The sequence below is a fragment of the Anneissia japonica genome, unplaced genomic scaffold, assembly GCF_011630105.1.
Source record: "Anneissia japonica isolate Jap-2015-1 unplaced genomic scaffold, ASM1163010v1 scaffold287726_len2788222_cov184, whole genome shotgun sequence".
NCBI classification, from domain to species: domain Eukaryota; kingdom Metazoa; phylum Echinodermata; class Crinoidea; order Comatulida; family Comatulidae; genus Anneissia; species Anneissia japonica.
This window is the reverse complement of record NW_022705125.1, coordinates 1701686-1715981: the sequence shown is the minus strand read 5'-3', so window position 1 is coordinate 1715981 and position 14296 is coordinate 1701686. Positions and strand designations below refer to the sequence as shown.

Below are 14296 nucleotides of genomic sequence, written 5' to 3'. Positions count from 1 at the left end.
AATTTGGGGATTATATTAAATGCTCGGTATATCTATTAAAAATGTAAATATTTTGTTAAATGATTTGTTTTTTAAGTGGACAGTGGCCTTGAAATGACAGACTGATTGGAGCAATTCATTTTGTTGGCCAATCTTAAAATGTTCAATTTTCCCGCAAAATGCGTGGGAGAAGATCTAGGAAAATTCCCCCTTGGCACACCCCCCCTCCCCGTCTAGTGCCGCCACTGGTCACTGCTGGCTGTTTAGCTCCTCAATGTCCTCCATCTTCTCTTGCTCTATAAAGCACTTTAGAATTTACTACACTAATATGTATTTTCTATCTTGCAAGTAACAATTGCATGTACAATATGTATTTTATTTTAGGTACATAATCTGCTTTGTTTAATATTCATAGCAGACTTGGCTTGTACACAAGATGATTCAATCAGCTGTAGGCTCTGCATAGAATATTTAAAAGAATAGGTGTCCTTTCAGCAGGGGTGGCGCCAGCGGAGAGGCCAGGGTCCCCCGTAGAAAAAGCATAATTTGTCGAGGAGAAAAACAAATTATATGTCCTATATAATCCTGGCGCCACCCCTGCCTTTCAGTACAGTAGATTAATTACAGGTCTTTCTCCTATTGACTTTGTTACCCCGAATGAACAATTTTGTTTTATCTATATAATATTTTTTTTCCTTGAACACTATCAGAAAGCCCACCCTAACCTTCTTGGATAAGAAATCAAGGGAGTTTATATTTTACATTATATTCAAGCTAGATGGTCAAAAGTGGATAAAATCAGAATCAATCTAATTGTATTTGTAATTAAATAGTACAGTCAAATATGGTATTTACCTTTTTTGTTCAGACATGTCTTTGTTGAACAATTTTTTATACAGTATATATTTTTTAGATAAATTTTGTGGGATAAATTTATTAAAAGGTTCAACCAAATGTGTTGGTCTAACAATACAGTATATGGATCTAATGACCAGGGGTAATAACATTAAAATCACTTAGTGACTTCCTTTGATTGTCTTATGAGTTATATACTGTATTATTAAAAGTGTCGCAGGCAGGAGAAAGAATCTTTTTTAAATAAATGAGGCCAAATATAATATTTCGTTTTATACACTGCTTCTGTTGTGAATATTAGAATAAGATTTACAATTGGATGATATTAAATAAACACACAAAAAAAATGCTATTGATCTATCTACTGTATACTTTTTTTATTCTCTTGCATAAAATAATAACATAATGTACTGTACATACAAAATTTAAGAAATGTAAAGTTATTTACAACATTTTAAACCAAGATGACACGCAAAAAGGCGGAGGAGGGATCGGAAGACAATCCTCTTAGTCTTAGTAACCAACTGGCACCCTTCACACAGGCCATCACAATGTTCACGGTGGTGTATCAATATAAGGGGTGTGAGTGCAATCCGCAGAATACTGTATGTTGGATTGGATTTATTCAGTGTAAACACTCATGAAAGACTTATTTCCAGTGGGGTCCTTCTGGTGGTGATTGTGCAATACGCCGGGAGGCTTTAAAATGCATGTGGGCCAACGGTTTAAACATCTGGTCTGAAAGATGGTGCACTATTGAAATTTGACGAAAGGGAAAATTAAACAGTACAGGACTTGGCAATGGTCAAACTCGCCACGTACAGTGTATTAGTTTGATAAAATAAGTCAAATCCGAAGATAACAGGTCTGTACTCTATCCCCACTCTATCTTTACATTCAAGTAATGCTATTTTTGTGAATCTCTTGGTTTCATGCTGCGACCATTTCTACTCCTTGAGATATTTGGCATGCTTGAGGAAGAAGACGACTTGGTTGGCATGACCGGTTTATTAGGTTGTTCAGTAAGACTCTGCGAGGGCGGAATTGCGATTTCTGATGGTGTTCCATGTGTCATTGTCTTCAACATTTGGGTAATTGCAACTGGAGAAACATTCATTTTCAGCAAGTCCATGAGGATCCTACAAAGGACAATTAACAAAAAATGTTACCGGTATTAATTACAAGTATATATATATAAGTATATACAGTATATATATATACTATATATATATATATATATATATATTTTAATAGGCAAATGGGATAAACCCAAAAAACTACAAACGGCCACATAATGCATAACAATGTAAAATTTAATTATTGGAGGGAGGCCTGTACTTAACAATTCTAGTTCCTTACTTGTACACAGCAGGGCTGAGATTTACACCAGACAAATTGCATAGCTCATACAATTCTTGATCATCAGCAGACAATGAATCTTTTCCATAAAGTCCAGGAATGGAAAACTGATGGGTTTGAGCCTGTACCTTTTTTCCACCTGTCATTCTGATTTTTCCACAGACTGTCTGATTGAAAATAAAATACAGGAAACATAAAAAATAATTATAATTTTACCTATAAAAAAATGTAAAATTGTACATGCTACCTACAGCCCATAATTGCAAGGATGATACCTCAAAAGCTGAAATGTGCAGAAAGTCGCTAGGAAAATAGGTGCGCAGAATCATAACTACTGCATAACACATTGGTTAGATTAGGTCAAATCCAAATCCTAATGGCCCTTTTTTTCAATTTCTAGGCCAAATTGTGTGTGGAGGATATGTTTCCTGCGCAGGATTGATCTTTTCTAATATCGAAGTACAGCAGGCCTTATAGTGAGCTGTCGTGACAAAATGAATCTTGTGGTACGCTAGGTCAATTTGATATATTCAAGAAAGTATATCAGAAGTGATATTTTGACAAAAATTGGGTTTCAATTTTTCTGATAAGTTGAATATGTATATTTCATAGTGGCAAAAGTTCTGAGTTGAGTTAATCATGTTTTCGAGGCACATTTTGTAGGAAAACCAACAGAAAATTTATGAGTTCTCTGAATTTGAAGTATGCTTTTTGACATCTAAACTTTAATAAAACGATCTTACTCCAGTTTTAATCAACCTAAGAACATGATTTAAAGATCAAAATAAAGCTTATATAGCATACCTGTCAACCTTGAGAAAGAGTAAGATTGGGTGACACATAATGAGTGCCGAAGGCACAAACAACAGTGGCCGGGGGCCGCCAAGGGCTCCCTGTTGAGGTCAACGATTTGGGTTAAATGGCATCTAAACGATATAATAGTGATTTGATTGGAATGCGCAAGACTTACGGTGAATGCGTACAGGTTGACAGGTCTGATATATCAATAACTCATTTTTCATTTTTTGTACCACAAGACTCATTTTGCCACGACAGCTCACCTATTATGTACTATTTTTCATGAATGAAGATGAAGTGATACATTAAAATTGCATGGAAATTTGCTCGAAAATTAAGGTGGGTTGATACATAAATAAGCAGTCCTAATTGTTGGTAAATTTCCTGGGGGACAAGAACTCAGGAACAGCTTACAGCTAGCCAATCTAGACTAGGCTAGGCCTTAGTCCTACACAGCCTAGGCCTAGCTAGCCTACTGGACTGCAGTGCTATAACGTTATTTTAGGCCTTCTCTTCTACCGAATTCCCGCCTTGCCTAGCTAGGCCTAGCCTTGCTATTTTCTTGTACAGTGACAGAACGATATTTGTTTAAAAAAGAACTAACAGTTTATTTAAATTGCCGCAAACATCATTAATAAAAATTGTTAAATCAAAAAACAAAAAACAAAAAAATACCAAAAAAAGGAAAAATTAATTGGAGGTCATCTCAGTCCTGCACAATCATACGAAAAAGAAAGGCGAACGGATCGGACATCATGCATGAAAACAAAGTTGACCTTGTCCTAAGCAAGATCAAAATATTTAATTTATAAACGTTAAAACAAATTTAATTCTTTAAAATATACCTAAAATATATTAGTATTAGTAGTTTTGTATTTCAATGTATATTAGTGGTATTTTAAAGATAATATTCAACAAAATAAAACAGTTTTATAACTCAAATTCATAGATAGGTCATGTCAATTTTGTGTGTATCATCAGCAGCGGGAAAAAGATTAGTTTGCTGGAGGTAAAAGTAGCGTTAGAAAATCAAGTGTAATCCTCATAAATGTGATATCATGGCTGACGTAAAGGTACTTGAATAACTCAGAATTGTTCAAGTTATTAGATTTAGTAAATTTGTTGCAGTATTTGCTGTTAGAATACATCTATTACCATTGGATTTTATAGGGTTGAGCATGACTACCATGTTTGATGTGACCTGGTCAAATCATTACGCTTGTCTCTGACATCCATCGTGATGATTGCTGTAGAACTATCAGTATAATTTTAATTCCAGTTGTTTTAGTTGTCTCTCGCCTGATTACTGACGTGTATTTGTAAACAATGATCTAGTAGTAATGACCTTTATGGACAAAAAAGGTGGTCGCATTAGATAGATTAGGGTGATCACTAAATCTAAATTAAAATAGGCCTAGGGCCTAGGGTAGGGTACAATTCGGCCTAGGTAGGCCCCTTGGCCTAAATCATGATATTTCCCATCGCTTTTAATTTAAGCATTGCGTAGGTTAGGCCTAGCCTAGCAAAAAATACTAGACCTAGGCTAGGCCTCTAGGCCCTGATAATAGTAGTTTTTTTTATGGAAGATTGACATAAACCCAGACAGTAAACTAAGGCCTGCTCAGGGTATATAGTGTCCTCATACGCAAAAATTGGTCTGCATTTTTAAATAAAGCCCAATTTGTGTGCAGATTTTGCTGAAAATTAGGCTTTGGCCTCAACTTATTTTTATAGAATGCCATCCGTTCTGGCGCGAACCAGTCTCGTCAACCAATGTTACTGTACAGTAGTTACGAATTCTGAGCACCTATTTTCCTAGCGATTTTTTGCTCAAAATTTGAGCTAGTTTTTTACAGTATGATTATGGACATACAGTACAGACAGAAATTATTGCTTCGTATCTGGGCGGAACCTCTCGTAAGTACGTTCTGAACATAGCTACGAACCACTACGAATGTAAACTATATTGAAATATAGTTTACCAGCTTTCAACACGTGAGCAATGTTGCAATTTACTAATAAACAATGTTAGAACTTTATTGTTTTGTTATTTCCTACCTGATTATTAGATCGATCATTTTTTAAAACAGTGTTTAGTTCGCTAGAGAGGTAAACTAGTGGGCCTTCAGTATGTTCAAATTTTGATGTCATTTAGGCCTATTGCCTACATTTCCCCCTATAGAAGAGGAGAGCAGACAGTAATTATACTGGTTAACTTTCCAATTCAGAGAATTTTAATCCGATATTATTGTTCTGGTAGTAGGAATTTTCTTCTTTTAAATAATAATAATGATGAAAAATCATGTACAAATTATTACAATTTCTACATAAAGATCACGTTGTTTATTGTTTACCGTAATTTGAAGCAAAACCTGCAAAGTGATCCAATACTAATGGAACTATAGAAATCACTACCTTGCCAAATTAAGGCTAGTCATGCTAGACCACATTTTCTTCGTTTTTACTTACTGTAGCTCACAGCTTTTCAACTTGTCACAAGGTTAACCTTTAACACACTTTACTTGTTCTGATTGGCGCACACTCCGATGTCCGATGCTGGATATTCGGGGGTTGACAAGATGAACTGGCATTGCTAAGTTTTATTTTCCATTGGGTTTCCCCATGTGACATTCGGTAATTTTACAACCTTACAACGGACCTTAACTCTCCTTTATATTTATTATTTATCTTACTAAATCAAGACTGCAAAATATTATTTGATGAACAATCTTTTCACATGTGTTTATTGTCATTGAGGACATCATTTTTTGATATTTAAAAGAAGTAAAATAATTGTAAATAAAAAATAGGCTAGACCTATACCTAGGCTAGGCTAATTAATTAAAAAATAATACAGCAGTACAAACAAGTTTCTGTCGTGGACAGCGAGTGGAAGAGGTGACTTCCATGAAGTCAAGTGTACGTTTTTCTTATTGAAAAACAGCTCCATACTTTAAATTAACGGTCTAAACTCGTGCTTGTCATTCAAAAATTATCAGGCAATACATTGTTTATTCCACCAACTATGGAATTGAAAGCCAACTGTGATAGTGATAGAGCTTTTGTTTGGAACACACCAGCTGATTTTGCAGACGAGGAGCCGAAAGCTGAAACTTTAGCCATCAGGTTTGCTAATGCTGAAAGTAAGTATACATTGTAAATTAAGTCCATATTTATCGACCATGTTGTAGACTTTGTTGTACTTTTTTGATTGTTTGAAATCTGCCTTTGTTAGTCAACAGGGCTACTAGGCTAATGTTGTGTTAGTTGATTTATCTTGAGTGCTTGCTCAGTTTAAAGCTCAGCGATGCATACAGCATTAGCATGCACAGAAAGAAGACGGTAAGGGTAATTTATATTGACATTTAAATGATGATACTGAGACGGGCGGTCAGAGGTCATGTGTACAAAATGACATTTCATGCTGATGGTCTCATAACTGATATATTGTCAGAAAGTCGCTTTGAAGTGCTTCCCGATGGTTTGGGATACTAATAGTAATGTTAAGTTTCTATAAATATCTATTAAACACTGATTCATCATTACTCTGTTCTGTATAGCTAGAAGTAGTCGTAGGGAGAACAATCAATTTTTTTATCTTGAAAATACAGTTGAACTTTGCTAAGTTGAATCCAAAATGGCATTGAAAAATTGTTTGACTTAGATAAAATTTGACTTACATATTTTGAAATAATGGAAAAGACAACAATTTGGCATGTAAAACAATATCGACTTAAAAATTATTTGAGTTAGACAAAATCGACTTAGGCAAGTTTAACTGTAGAAACAATAACATTTTTGATGCCTAGTCTAAGATGTATGATACCTTTCCTGCTTGTTAGATATATATTGCCTCATCAAACATTAAAAGATATTTACAATCAAAACATTATCAGTAAGAGATCTAATAATGTACCGTAACTGAGCTGGAGGAGGATAGCCTTGTAAGCTTGTTTCCATCAAGGTCCTACAGAAATTACTTTACATTTGATAAAATGCCTATAAACTACATTTATTAATTGTGATTTTTTTCTTTGGGTACCATTTTGTAGATGCAAAGAAGTTCAAAACAGCTTTTGAAGATTGTCAGCAGTCGCTGTCCAATGCAGGTACGTTTAGCTAAATATGAGACGTTGCTTATTTATATACTTTACATTCACAACAGCTTCTGGTGTTATGCAAATACTGACTGGCTTTTATTAATACAGTATTATAATTATTTTACAATTATGCTTTTTGTTTTTAGCTCTTTCTAGTCTAACCCCCAATCCACTTGCCAATTAATGGGTGGAACTATGTTTTATAAACTGTCGCTGAGAAATAATGTATAATAAACATGTGTGTTTTGTGGGATAGTCACATGTCACTGGCATGTAAATTAAATGTTTTGATTGGTCGGTTGTTGAACTTGACCCTCCTGAAGGTGGAGGGGACACAAATATAAAGAGTGTTTTTACTAATAAAGTTATGTAGTAAGAGTTTTTGCAGTGTGTATATATGACAATCTTACACAGCTTATTCATCCTGATTTTATTTTCTAGAAGAAAAGAAAGATAAAGAAAAACCTGCTGAAGAAGAAGAGAAACCAGTTGGCGATGCCGACACGGTTGCCGAAAAATTAGGAGAAATGACGGTGAAAGATGGAAATAAAGGAGATGAACCCAATAATGATACAAGTAAAGTACAAAATGGCGATTCAAACGTGTCAAGTAAGGACGAAACGAAGGAGAAGGAAAAGTGAAAATAAATATGCACCTATCAAATGGACGTCAATCGTTATTATCTGATGCCGTTCATTAACCAACCAGGCGTTAATTAGCTGACTTGCTGAAGCACTTGGCTTTACATTAGCTGTAAAGATGGTTAAATTAACCAGGTCTTAAATGGAAAAACTTTAGGAATACGTTGTTGGATACAGAAGGAATATTTCATTCCAAATTATTCTGGATACCATCTGAGTAACTATGACTTTTCATGCTTTTAAAATTAAATTAAGGAGAATTATCACTGAACGTCATCATCAAAACAGTAGATCAGTACGTTGATAGGCTGTGTATGGGCTAATGCTAAGGTGTACAGTGTAACAAGCAACATGTGTAGACTATAAATAATAAGGATTGAGCATGATTGAAACCAGTGATGCATAACAGTGTTGTTATTATTATAGTGATAATCATATTAGGAATGATGTTGTCATATTAATAATAAGTGTCATATTAGGGACATCATGATGTTATGACAGTGTCATTTAAGGTTTTCATTACAGTCATCTTGTAAGAATGGGTTATGTTGATGTCATATTACCAATAATGTCATTTTTGATGATGTCATAAGCAAGCATGCATGAAGAGCTTGATTTGTAACTAGGTAGCTGATTGATATTACCTTAAGCTTAAGTATGTTCTGCGATGTGTGTGTGTAAGCATGTGTGACGACGGTTTGGATGGGTGACGACTGTATGTATGGGTGATAAGGGACTGGGTGACAACAAGTTAGGGTGGTGTGCGGGCAACCAATATCAAATTGTAGGTACAATAAACACAATGTCCATAATCGGAGTATCTAATAAACAGTTGATTAAATCTATAATTTCTTTGATAAATGTTGACAATGGTACAAGGTTTACGTTCCTCGTAAATTTCAACTTGCTGTTAAACGCTAGGTGGCAGCAACAGGCTTCTGACTAACACATTAAGATGCTACAATTTTGTTGCATGCTTACCTTTTTATTTCATGATTAACTTTAATTTAAAGAAAGGCTTTCATTCATATGTTTTTAAGAGCTTTTTTAAAAAGTACTGTACATTTATATTTTTAAAAGGGTTAACTTCAAAGAATAATTCACCATACAATATAACAAGGAGGATAGATCCATTTTTCACAAATGTACCATTCAGTGTTTTTTTTTCTCCTAAAATATGAACTTATTTTTAAAGGTGTACCATCTGTGATAAGCTAAAAAGGATCACTTGAAAATCAAAATTTAATGTTTAAGTTGTTTTATACGGTATATGAAGTAAAGTTTGCATTGAAAATAAGAAGTAGAACAAATTTGAACATATGTAATTTCTACAGTATAATACAATATTTTTCATTAAAATTTAAAATAACTTGTGTGATAATTTTTAATGAGAAATTAGTTGCAAGTTTTTAAAATTTAATCACAGATGGTATATTTTTAATGGCAAAAGCAGGCATGATTAATAAGTTTCCTTTCAAGTCCTATCACTGTTTATTAGTACTTCTGGCTAAGATTGAATGAACAAAATTGGACCATGTTTATGTGAATGAGTGATTTCATAGTAAAAACAAAAGGGGACCCAAATTATTTTTGAAGCTAAGCATTTACTAACCAAGAGATTTCATAGATCATTTGGTCTCTTGCTTAAAAATATTAAAATGAATTGGAATGAAAACCAATGCTTAACTATGTATTAAAGGTTTAGTGTATTTTATTCACTAAATACACTAAGCTATGCATTCTTAGTTAAGCATAAGGTTTATCGTAATTTATTCACTGAAATTTGAGCACATTTGAACAATGTGTAAATGCTATTGTGTATGTAACAGTATTTATATAACGTATGCACACAACAAATGTGGTTAAGTTTTTTTAACCACAGATGTACTGTAATTTAAATATTTCACCATAGTTATTGTGTTGTCAAAATAAATCCTAAATGCTAGCAAGTAGTTTTTTTGCTCTACTTCAGCAGGGGTGGTGCCAGGAATTCCCTGACGAGTGGTCCAAGCTCCACAACAAGATTTCCAAGCTACCCGACAAATGGTCACGTCGTGGAAGCCTAGCACCCCCTTCTTCCCCTGTCGGATTGTGTTGATTATGGTATTCTTTAAAAAAAGGATAATTTGATAGAAAACCATCTAAGTTAAGACACCCGCTGTCGGGGTTACTAACCGCCTGTTGGAGGTACTGTACCAGCTCCCTGTCGGGAAAGATGTGGCACCACCACCGCATATGATTGTATTTTCAGCGGTTGAGGTTTCATTTTTTCCCCCGATGACCTTGCTGAAAATTCTCCGACAGGGTGTCTAAGCGGGAGTCCAAAGGTCCCCGATGGGAGTCCTTTGACCCCCGCTAGCACCGCCACTGTACTTCATTGTGCACAATTAATTTGTTGATCATGCACAGTGATCTTTTTAAAAATCGGGGTCAATCGGTCACCTGGCTATTTTTGTAGTTCAAGTTAGTGTCTATTGTCAACCACTACTCACTCTAAACAAAACAAGAAACAAATTATCAACCCATTTCGAAATAGTGGATCATTCGAGCAATGCAGTTTTTTTTTAATACCAATAATGATGACTGACAGTGCATCACTCTTGGCTTTCGTTGACAAGGACAATCCTGTCGTTTTATGAATGTGTACCTAGCCATTCAACGTGCGTATGGGCCATTTTTTACATGGAACCAACATCTTAAACGTCTCATTCAGTGGCGTATTTAGGGGAGGGTGAAAAGACTTGATCGCACCCCATTCAACATTTTTTGAAGCAAAAACATCGCACTCAAGTATGATAAAAATCACCTTATTTTGCAAATTAGCTCCTCTCACTTATTACAGATAGGTGTACGTGTCTTGTCCGGATATGATGCGCAGAAACAGCAATAGATTTACAGTAATACATGTACAGTACTAAAGTTCTGAATGGGTCTTCGTGGTTCAGCGCGCTCACGCAGCCTACCACCACCAGTGCAGCCCCCTAGCTGTGGAATGATATGAAAGCCTACTCAATGGGAGTCTACCTTGTTGGCAACTTTTTAAGAAGAAACTTAAAACTGGCCTTTATCTTTTGTTTTCTCCAATGAACTGGGTGTTTTTCTCACCTCTTTTTTTTTTTTTTTGGTAGGCTAGTTAGATGCCGAAACCATTAGAGTGCCTGTGAGTAATGATCTTGTTGACCACTATTTTTAACAGTGATCTGAAATTGCAAGAAAACTGCAATGATTTTGGTTCACTGCACCCTTGCACTAGTCTGTGTGGTTTTCCTTTGTAGGTTAATTTTAGTATATTCTGTTCTTGTTTTTTCTGTGTTTCTTTAATCATCTCCTGCATCATTTTGTTTATTTCTTTACGCTCACCTTACCTTTTCTTTACTTGGACATGGCACTTAAAGACCTTGTTTATTTGCGCCTTATAAATCGACCTATTATTTTTTATTTATTTTATGATAAATAATTTGCTAACTACATTTTTTCATAAGAAATCTATACTGTATTTATTTTATGAAATCTTTCCCAACAACCATAAAATAATATTGGGGTCAGTACTGACACACAACCATAACCTTTCTGACACCATAATATAGTATATGCAAATATATTTCTGGTCAATCACTGTCTCTTATACACATCTAGATGTGTATAAGAGACAGCTCAATGGGAGTCTACCTTGTTGGCAACTTTTTAAGAAGAAACTTAAAACTGGCCTTTATCTTTTGTTTTCTCCAATGAACTGGGTGTTTTTCTCACCTCTTTTTTTTTTTTTTTGGTAGGCTAGTTAGATGCCGAAACCATTAGAGTGCCTGTGAGTAATGATCTTGTTGACCACTATTTTTAACAGTGATCTGAAATTGCAAGAAAACTGCAATGATTTTGGTTCACTGCACCCTTGCACTAGTCTGTGTGGTTTTCCTTTGTAGGTTAATTTTAGTATATTCTGTTCTTGTTTTTTCTGTGTTTCTTTAATCATCTCCTGCATCATTTTGTTTATTTCTTTACGCTCACCTTACCTTTTCTTTACTTGGACATGGCACTTAAAGACCTTGTTTATTTGCGCCTTATAAATCGACCTATTATTTTTTATTTATTTTATGATAAATAATTTGCGAACTACATTTTTTCATAAGAAATCTATACTGTATTTATTTTATGAAATCTTTCCCAACAACCATAAAATAATATTGGGGTCAGTACTGACACACAGCCATAACCTTTCTGACACCATAATATAGTAGGCCTACAGGTGCAACTAATAAAAGTTAACTGTATAACAACACCTTAGTAAAATACAGTTCTCCATATGCGCATAAAGTATTAGTAAAGGCTAGTTCTTGAAACCGTATTCAGTAGATCTAAATTATTCACTTCATCTCTGAAGTGATGCACATTATTATACTGCAATGTTTGTCTAATTGTTTTTCTTTCACCACATGATATAGCCATACTATATATGTATATGTATATATATATATATATATATATATGTATATATATATATGTATATGTATATATATATATATGTATATGTATATATATGTGTATTATATATGTATATATGTATGTATATATATATGTATTATATATGTATATATGTATGTAAATATATATGTGTATATATATATATACCATTGGTCTATACCAATATATATGTATATGTATGTATATATATATATATAGTATGCGATATTATCAATTATCTACATCTATTTAGTGAAAGACAATGGTCGGTCAGTGAGATATTGGAAATAGTTCATATAGACCTATATTTCTTAAATACTGTACAAACATTAAATTGAAAGCCATATTCGTCTACTTGCAAGCCCCAAATCACTGAAACAACATGAGTAATAGGTATGTTGCCGACATCACAATTACCTCTGCCCTTTAGATGAAATAATTAAGTTCGATTCGATAGGTCCTACCTTACGTATTCAAAAAACACGCTTCTTTCAACACAGAGTCGGCCAAAATGCGAACATATTGTTTTCCCAAAGAACTACTGCAGTAGTATCATGTTAGCATGAACTTACATTATTATAACTAAGATAATTTTTAAATATTTACAGTGCAGTGGGCCTACAAAAGCCATTCAATTAAATAATTTGTAGAAAAATATAGACCAATGTCATTAATTCATCCGTGTATTTAGTAATTTTTTTCCCCATGATCTGCTGTATTTCATTCAAAAATATACAGTACACCACATTCCGATACATATAAATAGGACTATGTTAAGTTTCTTTTATAAAAGTGTATAAAGTACGCCTGTTTATAAAATACATCTATAATGAATATAAATTTATTTTAGTCATTCCGTGTACCATGCGTTTTAACTGTTTTGGTAGCTATAATATAATATATTGTCTTGGGACATATACCTATCTGTTATAATAATACTATATAAACCAACTTTTCTAATATACAAATATATTTCTGGTCAATCATATACATCTAATTGGTTCGTAAGGCTTGGTTTACACAGATAAATTTATACGCGTTGAAGCGCACAACGCGTAGAAATCAATTCCTCCATGTGTGAAGCAAGCTCGACGTAGTTTTGTGTCATTAACAATACAAAATTAATTAGGTAATTCAAGACACGCTAGGAAATCAAGGTGATGTGAACAAAATTGAATAAACATGGTCACCAAACTGAATCTCATTGTCCAGTTATTTACGCCATGAAACCTTCGTTGACATTATAACGAGGATTAACTTTCTCGCTAACACTCTCCAATCCTGCTCCGATCGGCTGGTATCCAGCTTTTATACGGTTCACGTTAAGCGCTGGTCCCCAATCGTCTGTCGGCTTCAGCAGTAATTTTATTCTCTAAAAAGAAAAACACTTATTAGTTTTCTTAGAGAAAATATTTACATCATTTATGTTTGCCTTTTTTACCTTTACGCACAATATTTAATATAAATGGGTATCAGCTTAAATCTGGTTTTCTTAAAGTCGCTACACAGTGTTTTCAATGCAATCGTACTGCGTAGCAGTCCCGAACGCAATCGGATTCGACCGACCAATCAGCATCGTCTCACCGAAAGCTGTCGGCGACAGCGTGTAGCGATTGTATTTAAACCAAGCTTTAGGTGAAGTCTGGTTTCCTTAAAATCGCTACAGTGTTTCTAGTACAATCTTTGTACTGTGTAGCAGTCCCCGACGCGATCGGAAAGGCTCCCTAATTCGACCGACCAATCAGCATCACCGAAAGCTGTCGGCGATAGCGTGTAGCGATTGTATGGAAACCCAGCTAGCTTTACATTAAATTAACCAATTAACATCCAATTTCCAGCGTTGTCCCCACGCCTGTTGAGTTTCTGTAAATCCTATCGGGTCTTCTGAATATGTTGAAATTTAATTTATATTGGAAACGATCAGTGGAAACCAGACTTACGTACGCAATAATTAGATAGATTATCAGGGGTGGCGCCAGGATTTGGCGACGAGGGCCCGGGTCCCGGACGGGGCAGGGCGATGTCCCCGAAGAGAGCAAAGTGGGCTGGTCGGGCGTTGCTTAAAATTCTCTGAATGTGGTCCAGGGGCGAAGCCCCCGGAAAATA

General features: G+C 34.7%; 3 protein-coding genes and 1 long non-coding RNA gene across 6 annotated transcripts in view; 1 reads left to right on the top strand and 3 right to left on the bottom strand.

The window, feature by feature from the left end:
- Positions 1 to 15: 15 nt before the first annotated feature.
- LOC117105224 (mitotic-spindle organizing protein 2B-like) lies at positions 16 to 3786 on the bottom strand. Of its 3 annotated transcripts, none has more exons than XM_033246296.1 (3): positions 3667 to 3786; positions 2194 to 2360; positions 16 to 1973 (listed from the first exon to the last, which is right to left on the bottom strand). In XM_033246296.1, the coding sequence occupies exons 2-3, from the start codon at positions 2337 to 2339 to the stop codon at positions 1742 to 1744; spliced, it is 378 nt and encodes a 125-aa protein (XP_033102187.1). In that variant the 5' UTR covers positions 2340 to 2360; positions 3667 to 3786; the 3' UTR covers positions 16 to 1741. The 3 variants fall into 3 exon arrangements, with proteins under 3 accessions (XP_033102187.1, XP_033102189.1, XP_033102188.1); XM_033246298.1 differs by having other exon boundaries at positions 2194 to 2356; positions 3667 to 3759; XM_033246297.1 differs by having other exon boundaries at positions 3596 to 3734.
- Positions 3787 to 6007: 2221 nt separating this feature from the next.
- Positions 6008 to 9681, top strand: LOC117105221 (ran-specific GTPase-activating protein-like). Its single transcript, XM_033246295.1, has 3 exons — positions 6008 to 6134; positions 7044 to 7100; positions 7533 to 9681. The coding sequence occupies exons 1-3, from the start codon at positions 6017 to 6019 to the stop codon at positions 7730 to 7732; spliced, it is 375 nt and encodes a 124-aa protein (XP_033102186.1). The 5' UTR covers positions 6008 to 6016; the 3' UTR covers positions 7733 to 9681.
- On the bottom strand, positions 8407 to 12264 carry LOC117105222. Its single transcript, XR_004444872.1, has 2 exons — positions 11402 to 12264; positions 8407 to 10756 (listed from the first exon to the last, which is right to left on the bottom strand). It is a non-coding gene; the product is annotated as an uncharacterized LOC117105222 (long non-coding RNA).
- A 591-nt stretch (positions 12265 to 12855) lies between these two features.
- Positions 12856 to 14296, bottom strand: part of LOC117105220 (sodium- and chloride-dependent glycine transporter 1-like) — an 18624-nt gene continuing 17183 nt past the window's right edge. Inside the window, exon 13 of the mRNA XM_033246294.1 lies at positions 12856 to 13562. Coding sequence (XP_033102185.1) covers positions 13407 to 13562 — 156 coding nt within the window. The 3' untranslated portion in view covers positions 12856 to 13406. The remainder of the gene's footprint in view (positions 13563 to 14296) is intronic.